The sequence below is a fragment of the Eublepharis macularius genome, chromosome 2, assembly GCF_028583425.1.
Source record: "Eublepharis macularius isolate TG4126 chromosome 2, MPM_Emac_v1.0, whole genome shotgun sequence".
Classification (NCBI taxonomy): domain Eukaryota; kingdom Metazoa; phylum Chordata; class Lepidosauria; order Squamata; family Eublepharidae; genus Eublepharis; species Eublepharis macularius.
The window spans coordinates 29,026,281-29,042,739 of NC_072791.1; the positions used below are offsets into that span (position 1 = coordinate 29,026,281).

A 16,459-nucleotide genomic window follows, 5' to 3' on the forward strand; every position below is an offset into this window, starting at 1 on the left:
ACAAAAAATTACTTGCTTGTTCACAGACCCACAATTAGAAATTACTTGGTTTTTAAGGGCCCTTACATGAATCAAACAGCAATTAACACATTCATGCCCATCATTTGATTATTCTACATAATGTTACCCAGTGCTGAATAGATCAAGATGGGTAGCGGTGTTTGTCTGTAGCAGTAGAAAAGAGCAAGAGTCCAGTAGCACCTATAAGACTAACAAAATTTGTGGTAGGGTATGAGCTTTCATGAGCTACAGCTCACAGGTATCTGAAGAAGTGAGCTGTGGCTCATGAAAGCTCATACCGTACCACAAATTTTGTTAGTCTTATAGGTGCTACTGGACTCTTGCTCTTTTCTCCTGCCAGAGTTGAGAGCATGGTTGCTATCTGGAATAAGAAGCATGGTTGCTATCTGGACCAGTTCCATTGCAATATTCCACTGAATTAAGTTATGTACACATTTCCCTTCACTGATATCTGAAGAAGGTCTTTGTGTTGCAGGTTATGTACATAGACATATTCTGGTGTTCTACAGTCTTGTGTAGTTTAGGTACCAAGAAAAGCAGTGTAAGCCCCAAGAATGAGTTCTCTTTAGGAGTGACTGCATTTTAGTAATGCTCATATTAAAAATGTCCAAGAATATTCCTCCCTAAAGCTATACATAACTGTAAAAAATTAATTCAATCAAAGTGGCATCTATTACTTGACAAGAACACGTGGCCTGCACAAACATTACTACAGTAGCTACCCCAAGGTTTCATTGGCAAATGATTGCATCCTGTTCAGATTGGCAGCACCATATAAATAGAGGTGAAATGATAGGTTACCCATTACTTCATTTAAGGATTTGTCTCTTCTATGGAAATGAACAAGTTGTGCTATCGTGGTATAGAAAAAATGGATTTTTTCCGTAGCCATTCCACTGAGATAGAACTTCTGAGGGTATCCATGGAACTCACCATCTGGACTGATGGTGCTTGGCTAGGCCTCCTAAGGAACAAGCGATGGTAGACCTCCTTGGATTTCTTTTGGAAATGCTTCCCCACAATGACATACACTATAGGGTTAAGACAACTGTTGCTGAAACTGCAGTATGTGGCGATTTGAGTAGCCACTTCAATGACTTCTCGAGCAGTACAACCAGAAAGGACTTTGACTTTAAACAGTGTGTCGAAGACTGTGGTGATCTGGAAAGGAAGCCAGCAGATAATAAATAGGAGAAGAACGGCGAGGATCAGAATGGTGGCTCTCTTCTCTGTCTGAACAGCGCTGAACTTTTGAATGCTATTGTTTTGCAAGGCTCGGATAATTTGAACTGTACAGTAGGTAATTACACAGAGAGGCATCAAAAAACCAACCGTGTTCAGTAAAGTGTTGGTAATCACTTGCCACTGACCATGAGGCGGGTAATCCAGATAGCAGGCTGTGAAGTTGTGCTCAGGCACATACTTTACTGTTCTGAATATCAGAGCAGGAGAGCACAGGAACAGAGCAGAAATCCAAATGATGAGGCAGTTCCATTTGGCACACAGCGGCTGGCGCATCCGTCCCAGGGTCATCGTTTTCACCAAGGCCAGGTAGCGATCGATACTCACCATCACCAAGAAATAAATGCTCGAATACAAGTTCATGTGACTGATGGCATTGACGGCTTTGCAAAGGAAGGTCCCAAATGGCCAATTAAACCCATTGGCTATATTAATGGCCCAAAAAGGTAATCCGCAGAGCAACAGGAGGTCAGCCATGGCCAAGTTGGCCAAATAAATTTCAGCCACTGTGCAGCGGCTCTTATGGAGGCAGAAGACAAGGAGGACAAATACGTTCTCAACTATTCCCAAGGCTGTAAGAAACCAGAGGATAAATGGCTGGATAGTGAAAAGCCACGGCCAATTCTCTGGCCAGGGGCAGGAGGAATTGTTGTGTGTTGCATTGAGCCAAACAGACTGATTCATCACAGACTTCCAGATGGCTGTAACATTGTCAAGGGCTGCACTCCCTTCAGCCATAACGCTTGCTGCTTCAGCGCTGGAAAAGGAAAAGGACACATTAGACCACTATGCAGCACAACCCAGAGATGTTAAAGATGCCAATAGAACTAAGAGATGGATGATGGTCCCCATGGTGGATCACGGATCCACTCATGGGCCTCCCAGAATCTTGTCTCCTTTGGACCTAATTTACTCTGCTGTGTTCTTATACAGGTCCACAGAGAAAAGCATTGCAAAGTGCTATGGGAGCAATTAGTAAGAACAGCTGATTAAAAATGCAAAAGAACTGATGATTCCCATTTCTTTCTCACATGGTCTCTGTACTGCATATGGCCTGTTCATTGTCTGGTATGAACACACGAAGCTGCCTGATACTGAGTCAGACCACTGGTCTGCCATGGTCAGTGTTGTCTACTCTGCCTGGCAGCAGCTCCCCAAGGTCTCAGGCAGAGGTCTTTCACATCACCTATTACCAGATCCTTTCTTGGGAATTGAACCTAGGGCCTTTGGTACGCAAAGCAAATGCTCTGCCACCAACAGGCAGCATTGTCCTCTATAGCTATTGTGAATTTCTGAGACCTTTCATGCAAGCATTGCATCTCACCTGGGAAATGGTTTACGAATGAAAAATAACAATGACAAAATATGGCTTTTGTTGTAGGATTGTTGGAACTTGCACAAGACATGGGTTTGGAGGCTAAAACTTGCTTCTGTGGTGCCATTTTCTGTTACAGCCATGGTCCTCTACTTGGGACCATGTTCCTCTGATGCTACAAGCAACCACTTATCCAAAACTAACATCTCTGAATGAGCCAAAAAGTACCTAGCACTGGAAGAGGTACTGAGCACCCGAAGATGATGGATGAAGAGGGATGCAACCAGAAGCAAGGCTTAGGATCCAAGCCAGTGAGTCCTTACAAGTAAGCCAGAAAATAGTTTTGAGGGCTGCTATTAAGTACCACCAGTGCCCTTCCTCCCATACGCCTGGTGTAGAGACTGCAATTGAATGTATTGTGTATAGGTAATCTGATCTTTACGAGATAGCAGTGCTATGAACAGGCAAGAGACATGTTGGGAGGTCATATGGACTGTAAAATAAACTAGGTAGAACAGATGCAAAAAAACAAGACAGGGTTACTATGCTATTAATAATTGTTTAGAAGAAGGAATTTAAAGAAGAAACACAGCTTTCCTCCCTCCCCTATAAAACAACCCTTTACACAATGAAATCTCCTTTTCTGTACAACTATGAAAGGCAGAAGTGCCTCAGACTCCTTTGTAGCTGGTCTTCCCAAACAGATTGACTCAGGAATCTAAACATTCACAGAGGTTTGCGAGGCCATCTGTTTATGGATGAAGAACTTGAACATGGGGCATATTTCTGATGACTTGATGTACTTCAACTTTTGGAGCAGCATAATAAATGTGAAGTGAATTGCTGAGTTTGGCATGTGGTAAAGAAATTACATGCCCTTTTCAACATGAGTATTATGATTCATTGTAGTTAGGGAGGCCGGGTCGCCTTATCCTCCCAGCGGGAGGGGGGACCCAGCACTCACCTCTTTTGTTTTCCTCGTGCCCATGCTCCTAAGCCTCGGTGATAATGTCACTTCTGGGACGTTCATAGTGCAGGTACAGGAGAGCGTGCGCTTTGCAGCAGGCTTTTTTGGGTCCCAAATGAAGTGCAGGAGCATTCCCGTAGCTGGTGCGACAATGTCATTTCTGGAAGTGAAGTTGTCACATCTGCTGGGAGCGCATGTGTCACATGAATTCTCAGGGTGCCTGCCAGTGGTGGGCGATCTCCAGGTGGTCAAAAACTGGCAAGGCAAGGAGGTAAACTGCTGGGAGATTGCCTGACACTGGCGGGCACCTGGGATCTGTAGACATGGAGGGTGGCCATCGACAGTGGAATGACATCACTTCTGGGAAAACCTAGAAGTGATGCTATCACCAGGAACTCTGCCATACAGTTCCTGGCTATTCTTATGCCTTGAAGCATAAGAATAGCCTTAGAGGGTCAGACCAAAGCCTCTTTAGCTCAAGACAAGCTTCTGTACCTATATAAGCAGGATGCAAAAGTGATAACCATTCTGTTATTTATCATAACATCTGTTAATGAGTGGTAGCCTGTTTCGGAACAAGGAGTTTCCACAAAGCTATAAGAAGTTTTGTGTATTTGAAAACATAAATAATGAGAAACATTTGGATGCTGTGCTTTTAAAAATGTAATTTTTTTCCAGAATATATCCAGTTTCCTTTCTTTGCTTTGTAAGACTAACTTTTACATTTCATAGGTCATACACCCATGGAAAAGGAAAAGACTGGTACCAACTTGCATCAGAATGGTATCATCTGGGGTAAAATGAGGAAAATGGTCAATACCCTAGATAATAGCTCCAGAACAATGTGTCAAGAAGCATGCTTCTTTGTTACCAGCTAATGAGTGTTGTGTGTGTGTGTTTGTATGGAAACAAAAGAAAATATTATCTTTATTATGCAGTGCCATTCTCTACTCAGGAAACCCTGGCGAGAGATAATGTTAGAATAGCAAACAATTACATTATTATTTTACACATATACGGAAACAACTCCTCAGGACTCTTCTCTTCATTTATAAAAATAGTTATATCCCACCTCTTGATACACATAGCCAACATGGTGAATGGAAATCACTTAAAAGCCACTACAGACATTCAATCAACATCAACATCATGAATTTTAACAAAGTGGTGAAAAAAATAGTAGAAGCTAAACAACAAATGTAACTCACAGCAGCTCTCCACTACAGGTTTTAAAAAACCCAGAACACTTCAAGAGCTGTCTGTTGTTGTTTTTTTAAAATCTTGGCCTGCTGACTACAAAGAGTCAAGGAACACCCTTCTAGGAAGAGAATGACACAGGGGAATAGATTCCCTTTTGGCAGCACTGCAAAGAAAGGCTCAGTCCACAAAGCCAGCCACTATACCTCGTTAAATACAGAGAGAACAAAAGAGGCAGAACATCGCAGGAGGACTGTACCACTGGCTTGAAAAACTGTCTAAAATATCTATGTGTAAACTAATGAGTGGGACTGAGGTGATAGAATCATGAGGTGATAATGTACTATCCTGTTGCATATAAGAATGTGCCATTTTTAATTCCCTCTACATTAAAAAGAACCTGCAAGTTTTTAAAAAAGAAAAAAACCTAACACAATAAAGCAGGCTAGGGTAGGACTTTTCACTCGGATGTGATAGTTTTTTACATGAAGTCCTGATGGGATCCACTGTGGGGAAAAAGTTGAGGAAGACAGGAAAAATGGCTCAAGGAGGACAGCTGTAATATGCTTCTAGTGGTGCATCATGTCTTTCTCACCTGTTGATAGCAACAAAAGAAGTTATGAAATGGGGGTGGTATTTCCTTGCAGTGCAACTAAATAAATAGCGCTGTCAACCTCCAGGTGGTGGCTGGAGATCTCCTGGAATTACAATTGATCTCCAGGCCATAGAGATCGGTTCCGCTGGAGGAAATGGGAGTTTTGGAGGGTGGAATCTATGGCATTATACACCAGTAAGGTCCTTCACATCCCCAAACTCCACTCTCCCCAGGCTCTACTCCTAAGATCTCCAGGAATTTCCCAACCCAGAGCTGGCAACCCTATGGCACAAGGCCACCGTGCATGAAAGAAATTGAGCTAAGGATATGAAATGTACCATAGCATCTTGGTAAAGGGCAAGTTTCTTTCAGAAATCATTGCTCTGACGACACTACTCCAAAAACCAAGCGTGCAGGCTCTGGCCTGTGTGTTGCCTTGCTGCTCATACCAATGGCCCTTCTGCTTCCCCTCCCATTTCCTCCTCCCACTGAAGCCAGGCCCCAGGCTGTTCCCAAGGGCTCACCAACCCACCTAGATCAGGATGTGGGGGAGCATTGCAGGCTGCAGCAGGAAGAGGGAGAGGAAGACGAGACCAGCAGAAAAAACTGATGTCTGGATTAGAGTTGCCAGCTCCAAGTTGGGAAATTCTTGGAGATCTGGGGAATGAAACCTGGAGAAAGTGGGTTTGGGGGGAGCGAAAGGACCTTGGCATGGCATAATTCCATAGAGTCCACCCCTCAAAGCAGCCATTTTCTCCAGGTGAACTGATCTCTGTGGCCTGGAGACCAGCTGTAATTCCGGGAGATCTCCAGCCACTACCTGGAGGCTGGGAACCCTATGCTGGATATACATTTGGAGCTCTTTTGTAAGACTCCGGGTGACACAGGAGCAGGAGCTACCGCAGGGCTATTTCTCCTCTGCTTGAATAACCTCCAAAGCCCTGTGACAAGAGCCCCTCCCAGCAGCTCTTCCATAGACCAATATTTTCCTCCAGGAAAGATCCCATTGGCACGGGGAGGAGTCAGAGAATGGCCTGAGCCCACATGGTACAGACTGAGAAATGGGATATCTGAGTTCAAATAGCAGCTCAGTCCTGAAACTATTTGGGTGACTTTGGGCCAACCCAAACCTATTCCATAGCATGGCTGCCAGGTTCCCAGTGGGGACGGGGATCACCCACTCCCAGCCTCTGCTCCCAGCTGCCACTCACCTGGCTGGTGAAAAGGGGGGAACAGGCCTGTTGAGGGCACTCCTGGGTGCACCTGGAGGCCAGCAACCTTATCTGACAAGTTAACCCTGCACCAGAGACTGCATTATCCGGTGTCCATCCGCCAGGCAGGGATGTGCTTTTGCCTCAATTCCATGCAAGTGTAGAAGAGGAACAGAATGTAACACTGGGAGTGGAATTCAGTTTCCAAAGCACTTCAGGTTTTTTAGTCCTTGGGACTGCAAGTCAGTGTTTGAAATTGTGTGGCCTGGTGATGCCTCAGAAATCTAAAGAGCTTCTGAATAAATAAGTTTTTTTCAGTAGACAGAGTGGAGTTTTAGTGCTCTCAATTAACAGATGCTGAGTAAATTATGCAAACTGATAAAAGGCCAGGTAAATTATTCAAAACAAGTGAAAACAAGAGAATTTGCTTGGTGTAGAATTGAGATGCAAACTTTTTAAAAAGAAAAGCATAGAAAAGGTAACATTCAAAATCAGGAGCATGCTTTATATTTGTACAAAGAGTTGATCTGGTGGTAGTATCATAGCCACCACCATACATTTGACCAATATTTATAATGATATTCCAATTTACTTACTTACTTCATTTATACCTTGCCTTTCTCCTCAATAGGAACCCAAAATGGCTTACATTGTTCTCATCACTTCCATTCCTCACAACAATCCTGTGAGGTAGGTTAGGCTGATAGGATGTGACTGGCCCAAGGTCACCTAGCAATCTTTCATAGCAGAGTAAGGATTTGAACCTGGGTCTCCCAAATCCTAGTCCAGCACTCTAACTACACTACGTTGGCTCTTTATCACTTTCCTGGTTTGTTATACATTGGAGAAGAAGGAGGGGGAGTATAATTTGATTGATTCAGGAATATCACAGTCAATTAGTTCAGAGAGTCAGAATTGATTAAGTAGAGCTGGAATCATATGGAAAGGAGGAAATGTTGAAGGGACCGGAGAAAACTCAATAGCTTGCGGACTCTTCACATTGGATGGTCTCATGCTCCAAAAACTGTGTTTAGAAATTGTCAGTAATGAGGCCTGAAAAAAAGACAGGAAAAAACACTGGAACGTGATGGATTGCCAACTACCCTTTAATACTGAATGCAATCCAAAGAACTTGCTGTTTTAAAATAAAAGATGATGACAGGAAAGGCCTCCCAATCTAATCTTTGTCTTCATCGTAAACTTGCAGTGGAGCCCCATCGCTCTGCCAAAAAGATACGTAAACTGAAGTGTGCTGGTCTAGTTATCTAGCTAGCCGGATATTAAAATCCAAGTCCAAAGTCCTGCTGGGACAGGAAATGAGAGATGGCAGAGGTTTCTCTCCTGTGCTTGGCTCTTTTGTGAGACATCCATGTCCTTTGTAACACTTCTGATGCCAGTTTGGAAAGCATGTCTAACATACATGTGTACAGACTACGCACAAGACATTTTCATACATTACAATAACATGTATTAGGAGCCCACTAGCCATTGAAGTTGGGAAGAAGCACTACCCACAATTCTCCCAATACATATGGTTGCCGAATTGTGTGACCAGAGCAGTGCATGTATTTACCATGCATATACAACATGTGAATACAAATCCTGTAAAATTTAGTTGCCGATTTGCACATACTGTGGCATGCTGCTCGTTTTCATGGAACGTGATTATAATGACTACACAAATTGCAGATTGTACCCACTCCCATCACACATGGTTGGCTGGCTGCTGGTACACACTATTGTAATTTCTGTAAACCCCTAGAGTAATTGTGTGTGTCCTGTTGTGCCTTAGCAAGACTTTGGAGAACAGATCTAGTCCTTCAGTAATTAAGAGGAACATTTTCTTTTTTGAGGAGTATTGCCAAGCCATATGGGAGTTCTATTCATCTTCACAGCTTTGCTGAAATCTCTGTTGTGGAGGAAGGAGAGGTCAGTGTGCATGTTTATGTCTCTGGCAGCTCCACTCAACAATAAATATGCTGCATTTCTAGGCAACAGCTTCCTATGCATCAGCTTCCTTTCTTGCCTGTGAAGTCCCAAAAGGAAAAACAGAAAAAACAGATCAAAGGACTGGATCCTAAAGAATCACAATGGACTGAGTATGGAGCTGGGATTTTTACAGCCTTCCCTTCACATAGCAGTATCCTAAAAAGGTGTCCCCGAAGGTATTGGGGGGGGGGGCTCAGGATGGTGTGGGATGCAGTGGGGAGGCCCCAGTCAGGAGGAATCTGCAGAAATCACACCCCCATGTACATATCATGGAAAAGCTTACATAAGAGATGGGCGAAGAATACCTGCTGATTCCCCCATTTATCTGCGCCCCAATCCCAAGTCATTCTTGTGGTTCCCCTGATTTTCAGAAAGGGACTGCAGGGGGAAGGTAGGGAAGAAATTGGAAGGAAGGAGACAGCAGAAATCCTATATGCAAACTCACTCTACTTTTGGTTCTGTAGGATCAAGCAAATTGGTCCCATACAACAAGAAACTCAGCAAGCAAGGGCCAGTTTGAAGCAACTCATGGTCATAATGCAGGTTGCATGCTTGCAAGTTACACAGAACTCTTCCTCAAGCTGGTTGGGAAAAAAGAACACATCACTGCACAGATTGTGATGGTTACTCAGCTTCCAACTCTGCAAACGTTTCCCTCCCAAGAGGGAATGCTGGATCTGAGCTGCTCCAATGATGGCAAAATGTGATTTTCTAACTTAAAGCTAATGCAGGTACGGTGGTGGAGAGTGCCCTCAAGTCATAGCTGACTTAGGGCGACCCCTGGTGGGGTTTTCATGGCAAGAGACCAACAGAGGTAGTTTGCCATTGCCTGCCACTGCAACTCTCGTCTTTGTTGGAGGTGTCCCTGTGCATGCCCCATTTCCCACTATTTTTCTTCCAATGGCATCTGAGGTACTGGTGGGCAATGGGTTCCATTGCCAGGAGGTCTCCTGCCATAACAGGAAGCTGGCTCCCCGACTGGATAATAGTTTTAGGCAGGAATGTACTGGAGAAGGATCTGTGGGGGAGGCTTTTGGGTGAGTATTTATGAGTAGGGAGGGGGTCTCAGGTGCTTCACTAATGAGTTAGGGACCATAGACTTCATCACTATGTTGCCTTACATATTATCTGCTGATTTAAATATGTATTCCTATGTGCCACCAGTGCTCCCTGTTGTCTAATGTTAGTCCTAGAATTGATTATGTTCTGCTTCAGTGTTTTTCTACTCTGTATTGGATTCTTGCTAATACTATGGCCGTTTCCACCTTCTGCCAGAACATCGCAGAAGACAGCTTCTTTGCGTGCAAAATCACGCCAGGAGACGCAATTTCATGCAAAAATCCCGGATGACAGCGTCTTCCTGGCACGATTTCACACATGAAGACATTGTCTTCCGCGATGTTCCGGCAGAAGGTAAGACGTGTGGAAATGGCCTATGTCTTTTAAACTTGTATCTATCTACCCTATGGCACTGTTTATGAAATGTCCTTGATACTGTATTGAAATGTACTTGATACTGATGGTACTAATTTCATACTGTGTAATCCACCTTGAGTCTCAATGAGAAAGGTGGACTATAAACGACATAATCAATCAATCAATCAATCAATCAATCAATCAATCAATCAATCAATCAATCAATCAATCAATCAATCAATCAATCAATCAATCAATCAAATAAATGGTATAATGCTACAAAAACCTCCTTTCGCACCCCCCAATGCATGTCAACAATGATCTGGAAGCATAAAAACAAGGAGAGAGTCAGAAGCTGGGTGATTTGAGAATGAGCCAATACCCCTAGTACCAGTTCTGTAAAGACTAGCAACATTGCCCCGATCGGATTAGTACAGTCAGGAAGCAAGCGTAGCGTAACGGTTAGAGTGTCAGACCAGGATCAGGGAGACTGGCTTTGTTCTGCCATGAAGCTTGCTGGGTGACGTTAGGCCCATAATTCACTCTCAGTCTAAACTACTCACATAGTTGTTACTATGAGGATAGAATGAAGGAGGGGAGCATGATGTTGTGATCCACTTTGATTTCCCATGTGAGGAGGAGCAGGTTAGAAATATCAAAATATAGGAGGCTCCTTGTCTGCAGCTTTCCTGAACTTCGAGAGCCTGTCTAGTCGCTGCATCTCCTAAACCACATTCCTGAGAATCTGGAGCTGTTTCCCTTCCTCACCCTGGCTAAGCTCAGACCTGAATCAGCCGGATGATGAAATTCTGTACGATAAAGGCAACGAAGGTGTCATCTTGATGCAACAAAGCACGGCGGTGGTTGTGGTGAGCGCTTTTGCTTCCCAGTTCAGAATGTTGCAAGAGGTTCCCCCCCTGCAGCCAGGCCAGTTGTGGCTCAGGACGCTTTGAGTCACCAACTCAGCCTGCTCTTCTCACTCTTCTATTCCCAGCTCGAATGGAGCATGCTGTGCTCTCATCAGGACAGCTGGCACAGTCATTGAGCATTACTGTGAAACTGTCTCTGAGGCCAACCAACAAATGTAACTACATTCGGAGCAACCGGCTGTGCAACATGAAAGAAGGCTAATAAACACTGAATAAATATAAGGGCTGAGCAACAGTTGGCACAACAGACATATGGGACACACCATACAGTGCCGCTGAGACATGCATTTCTGTTTACAAACATGCATTTCTCCCTTTCTTACTATGTAGTGTGTTTGTTGGTAGACACACAGCAAGCATTCCTGCCATGCAGTGAGCATCAGCCCATGGGCACTGCCTAACTTAATCAGACCAATGACACATCAACAAGCTTTTAATGGAACACTCTCTGTCACTTTCCTGAGCACTATGACAGGAGGCCTTGCCCACAGAGATCCAGGCCTCCTGTCTGCTCTCTTCTACCAAGAGAGTACACACACAAAAGACCATACTTCAGACTGATCTTATCTCTCAGCACTTAGACAGTTAAATAAGTTTAATAATGAGCGTGCAGTTTTTGAGCCAACTTGAATGCTAAGTTATGGGAGAGACAATGGCTGCATTTACGGCTGAAGACAGAGTGAGGATACAGGATGGAAAACTGGGCTAAACAAAATGAATTTCAGCAGAGGTAAATGCAAAGTTCTGCATTTAGGAAGGAAAATCAAATACATAATTATAGGATGGGGAGACTTGTCTTGGCAGTAGTATGGGGTCTTAGTAGACCATCTACTGAACATGAGTTAGCATTGTGATGTGGTAGCTAAGAAGGTAAATGCAGTTTGGGGCTGTATCAACAGAAGCATAGTGTCCAGATCATGCAAAGTGATGGTACTGCTCTACTCTGCTCTGGTTAGACCTCACCTAGAATATTGTGTTCAGTTTGGGGCACCACAATTTAAGAAGGATATAGACAAGCTGGAATGTTTCCAGAGGAGGACAATGAAGATGATGAGGGGTCTGGATACCAAGTCCCATGAGGAAAGGTTGAAGTAACTCGGAATGTTTAGCCTGGAGAGAAGACGACTGAGAGGTGATATGATAACCATCTTCAAGTACTTGAAGGGCTGTCACACAGAGGATGGTGCAGAGTTGTTTTCCACTGCCCCAGAAGATCGGACCAGAACCAACGGCTTGAAATTAAATCAAAAGAGTTTTTGGCTAAACAATAGAAAGAACTTCCTGACAGTTAGAGCGGTCCCTCAATGGAACAGGCTTCCTCGGGAGGTGGTGGGCTCTCCGTCTTTGAAGGTTTTTAAATAGAGGCTAGATGTCCATCTGACAGCAGCAATGCTGATTCTATGAACCTGGGCAGATCATGAGGGGGAGGGCAGAATGGGTTACATCAGTTCTTGTGGCCCTTCTTACATGTCCAGGGTAAGGCTGATCACCACCTTGGGGTCAGGTAGCAATTTTCCACAGGCCAGTTTGGCTAGGGATCCTGGCAGTGTTTTGCCATCTTCTGGGCATGGAGTAGGGGGTCACTGGGGAAGTTGGGGGGAGGGTAGTTGTGAATTTCTTGCATTGTGCAGGAAGTTGGACTAGATGACCCTAGAGGTCCCTTCCAACTCTATGATTCTATGATTCTATTTTGTGACAGGTACCAAAGAGCTGAGGTTTAACATTTTGGCATCTCAATGAGCCTTCAGTGTCTGTTCTACTAATTTTTTGATCAGTTCTTGAGATTATGGATTTATAAGAAGAAATGTGCAGCTGGTCGCTTTCCCCTAATAATTCAACAATGAATAGGTCTAGCGATACCTTTGTTTTAAAAATGAAATCTGGGAACTAGTACACACTTAAAAAATATATTGTTATAATGTTATGACACTACACTATATGTATGGCTATTACCAATTTTTTTAAAAAAACGCCTGAAGTCCTCTGGTGTGGGAAGGGACTGACTGCCAAAGGGAAAGGGGGTAAGGAAAATGGTTCTAATGTGGATGGGACATGAAAAAATGGCTTCTTATCCACATGGAGTCGAAAGGCTCTTTCCAAAAAAGATCATCTCGAATCGGGTTTGGGAAAGATTTCAGCAAAGCAGCAAAGCAAAGAAAAATATGGAGTTGGTTCCTTCCTCTTCCAGCTCTACTGTGACGGTGCTGTAAGATCATGCACATGGAAGAGTGCTGCCCATTCCTTTCATGCACATGGAAGAGTGCTGCCCATTCCTTTGCTCATCATTGTAATACTGCGCAAGAATGTGCAATATTGCTGTGTACAAGTTGGTGTCAAGTAACCCTTGATCAACCAATATGTCTGAACCACCTACGCCCGTAAAAATCTCTGATGTTCAACCTCAAATAGTGACTTGTATTAGCCGATGAGAAAAGACTATCTACAAAAGTCACTGACGGCTCAGTTTACCTTAAATTGTACGGACTCAGGTTCAATTATTGCCACCTCCAACTAAGAATATCAAACAGGAGGGGCAGAAATGGCCCATCTGACAGCTATTCTACACATTAATGTAGATAGTGGCCTATTTCTTTCTGCTCCATGCACAGACAAAGAGCTAGTCTGAATTCCACTCTGTTCCTTTTCCAATACCCAGAAAAATAATTCCCAGGACCATGGGACTCATGTGAAAGAACAGCTGCATGGGCTGGAGAGCTCGAGTGAGGAACGACAAGTGCGTGAAATATAGGGATACCAGATCCTCTAGTGGGGGTAGGGGATTATCTGCTCCTACCCTTTACCCCCCACCACCACTCACCTGGCTAGTGGGGTTGGGGAGACAGGGGATCAGGCCTCCTGAGCGTACTCCTGGGTGGTGCAATGACATCACTCCCAGGACTGACTTTGTCGCACCCCAGCAGGTCAATTTGGGCCCCAGACTGGCTGCTGGAAGTGACATCATCATGCAGGCTTGCAATGGAGCACAAAAAAGATGAGTGACGGGTTCCCTTCCGCCCACTGGGAGGGTAAGGGAACCTGACAACCAGGGCCGGCGCGCCCATAGAGGACAGGTAGGCGGTGTCCTCAGGCGCGAGGGCACTGGAGAGGTGCCGGAGGGGGTGTCGGGGGTGGAGGCATGCGCCGTGGAGCTGGTGTGGCTGGCCCGCAGCTGCTGCAGCCAGCCAGCCCTGTGCCGCTGCCGCCACACGCCCCCAGCCGGGCGCAGCAGCCACATGTAGAGCATGGAGCAGCCTCTGCCCGCCACCCCAGCCATCCACCAGTGAATGCCCCCGGCTTGCGCTGCGCGATGGCGTCATTGTGTGATGACATCATCACACAGTCTGTGGTGCGCGCACGCGGCGCACGCGGCGCTCGCGGCGCACACGGCACATGCGGCGCACGCGCGTGGGAGGGTTGCCACAGGCTCCAGAGACCCTGGCGCTGGCAGTGTTGCCAACCTAGTGAAACAGTCACAATTCCATGGAGCAAAGGGGCTGGTTTTCACTCCCTGTCCATCCTAATTCCAGCCCACATGGCCGTTCCTCCCCATATATCCTGCAACTAAGCTTAACATGTTGCCCACTGCACTGGGCAAGCTCCCTCCTCTGCACTCCAGCTTCCATCCTCACTAGCAGAGCAGCGGAAAGGAAAAATGGGGGCGGAGTTGGCCTGCATGTTGCAGCATCATTTTCGGTCAAGCACCTCAAAGTGATGTCATAGCATCTGAAACTCCCTTGGAATTCCCCCAATATCCATGGTATTTGCTGTAAAGATTTGGGGACTTCCTAGAGCATTGTGGATGCTGTGGTGTCACTTCCAGGTGCTCCAACGGAAGTGACATCTCAACATTTGTGACACTCTACTTCCCCAGGCTCTGTCCCCAAAATCCTCCTGAGGATTGCCAGTGAAGGCCTGAAGTGAAAACCTTACCTTCAGCCCCGGAGGGGGCGTTTCTAGGGAGATGGAAGTGACTGCAGGGATAGAAACGAATGTGAGGAAGGTTGTGCGCACTGATTGAGTACATGGCAGAAGTAAGCTAGATGTTCACTTGGCTTTACTCTTCATGAAGGCAGCTGCTTAGCTGTTCCCATCAGGTTATTAAAACCTCTAAGTCAGAACCTGGCACCATTCACTACTTTGCAAAAGGCATTTTAGAAATGCAAGAAAAAAAAGAGGCTATGCCCCAAACTAATTTAGAGGGGTGGGGGGAGGAAACTGCCTTGATTCTAATAGAAAGCAACTTCCGTATCCTTTGATACAAATAATTTCTGATCTCTTTTTAACAAGCAGAACAGCTTTGCCCAAACCAGGAAACAGGCCATAAACTACAGAGATGCCGTTGGCATCATCTTACAACAAGGCTTTGCAAGTGGTCCAGTGATGATGAATACCGTAGGCAGTGGCGCAGGGTTTCATGTACAATACGATTAGGTGGCTGTACAAATGGCCCCGTAGCTCACCTTTCTGACCACATGCCAGAAAAATGACTGTCTGCACTTGAGATCTTTATCAAGTCAGTCAGTTTCCCCTCCTACTTGTAGTGTTTTGGCTTACCTGTCTCTTTATCATCTACATTCCCTGCTGCATTCTATGCTCCAGGACTTTTTTTAAAAAAAATCAATGTATTTCTAATACACATTTGAGGAGGGAAGGTGTGGAGCCAGAAGGGTGGGAAGTTCCCAGAGGCAGAACAAATTCACAGGCCTTTTGCAGGTGCTGAGACGGGCCTCGACATCATCGGTCCCGTTTCAGCCTGGCCCGTGGTAAAAGAGCTTCTCTCCCTGCCTAGATTGCATTTTGTCAGTGCGAGATGCTAATTCTCAATGAACCAATTTTGGCAGTTGGTTCATTGAGATGCACAAAGGAGAACTAAAGCAATTCTTCTGCCATTCACTCAACTCCAGGAGGATTTCACGCATATTTGCAAAGCAGAAAGGCAGCATATTATTTAAGTGAAAAAAAAGAGAGAAAGCAAACACGTATAAAGTACATACCGGCACGTAAGGTCTTCAGATTAATATGGGGAAAGGTCAAGAAATGTAGCTTGGTTCAAACCACTCAAAGAAGCAGGTTTCTAAATGTCCACAACGGACCGTCACGGGAGTATAATATGGTTGTCTCTGCTGCAGATCTAACACAGCAAGTACACACAACAAGGACTGAAGTTGTTTTATTGGACATTCTCACTCACTAATTGGACTTTTGCTATCCAGGACCTATGGAATAGAAATATGCTGGGTTGTTACTATGCACTTTAATAGTTATATGTGCAATGAATTTATGTAGCAATTGGTAGCACCAGCACTTTATTATCTTGAGGTACCTGTATTTTATCAATTGTATGAATGGTTTTCCACATGTGAAGTGTAGAATTAATTGTATTGTTAATTGTATTGATAATTGTTCATTGTACATGCATTTTACTGTGTATTGAGTTTATGTATTGTATTAGTAAATACATTGTGACTGTTAGCAGGGCTAGTACGTGGTCATTGCTGCTATACCTACTTTGTTAAGACCACTCTTTACTCTCTCTTTTTTTTTCTAAAAAGAACCCCAAGCAAAATAGAACCCCAA

The 16,459-nt window shown here is 44.7% G+C and overlaps 1 protein-coding gene across 1 annotated transcript in view; it reads right to left on the reverse strand.

The window, feature by feature from the left end:
* Positions 1–356: 356 nt before the first annotated feature.
* BDKRB2 (bradykinin receptor B2) overlaps positions 357–16,459 on the reverse strand; it is a 29,715-nt gene continuing 13,612 nt past the window's right edge. Inside the window, exon 2 of the mRNA XM_054972174.1 lies at positions 357–2,020. Coding sequence (XP_054828149.1) covers positions 874–2,001 — 1,128 coding nt within the window. The 5' untranslated portion in view covers positions 2,002–2,020 and the 3' untranslated portion in view covers positions 357–873. The remainder of the gene's footprint in view (positions 2,021–16,459) is intronic.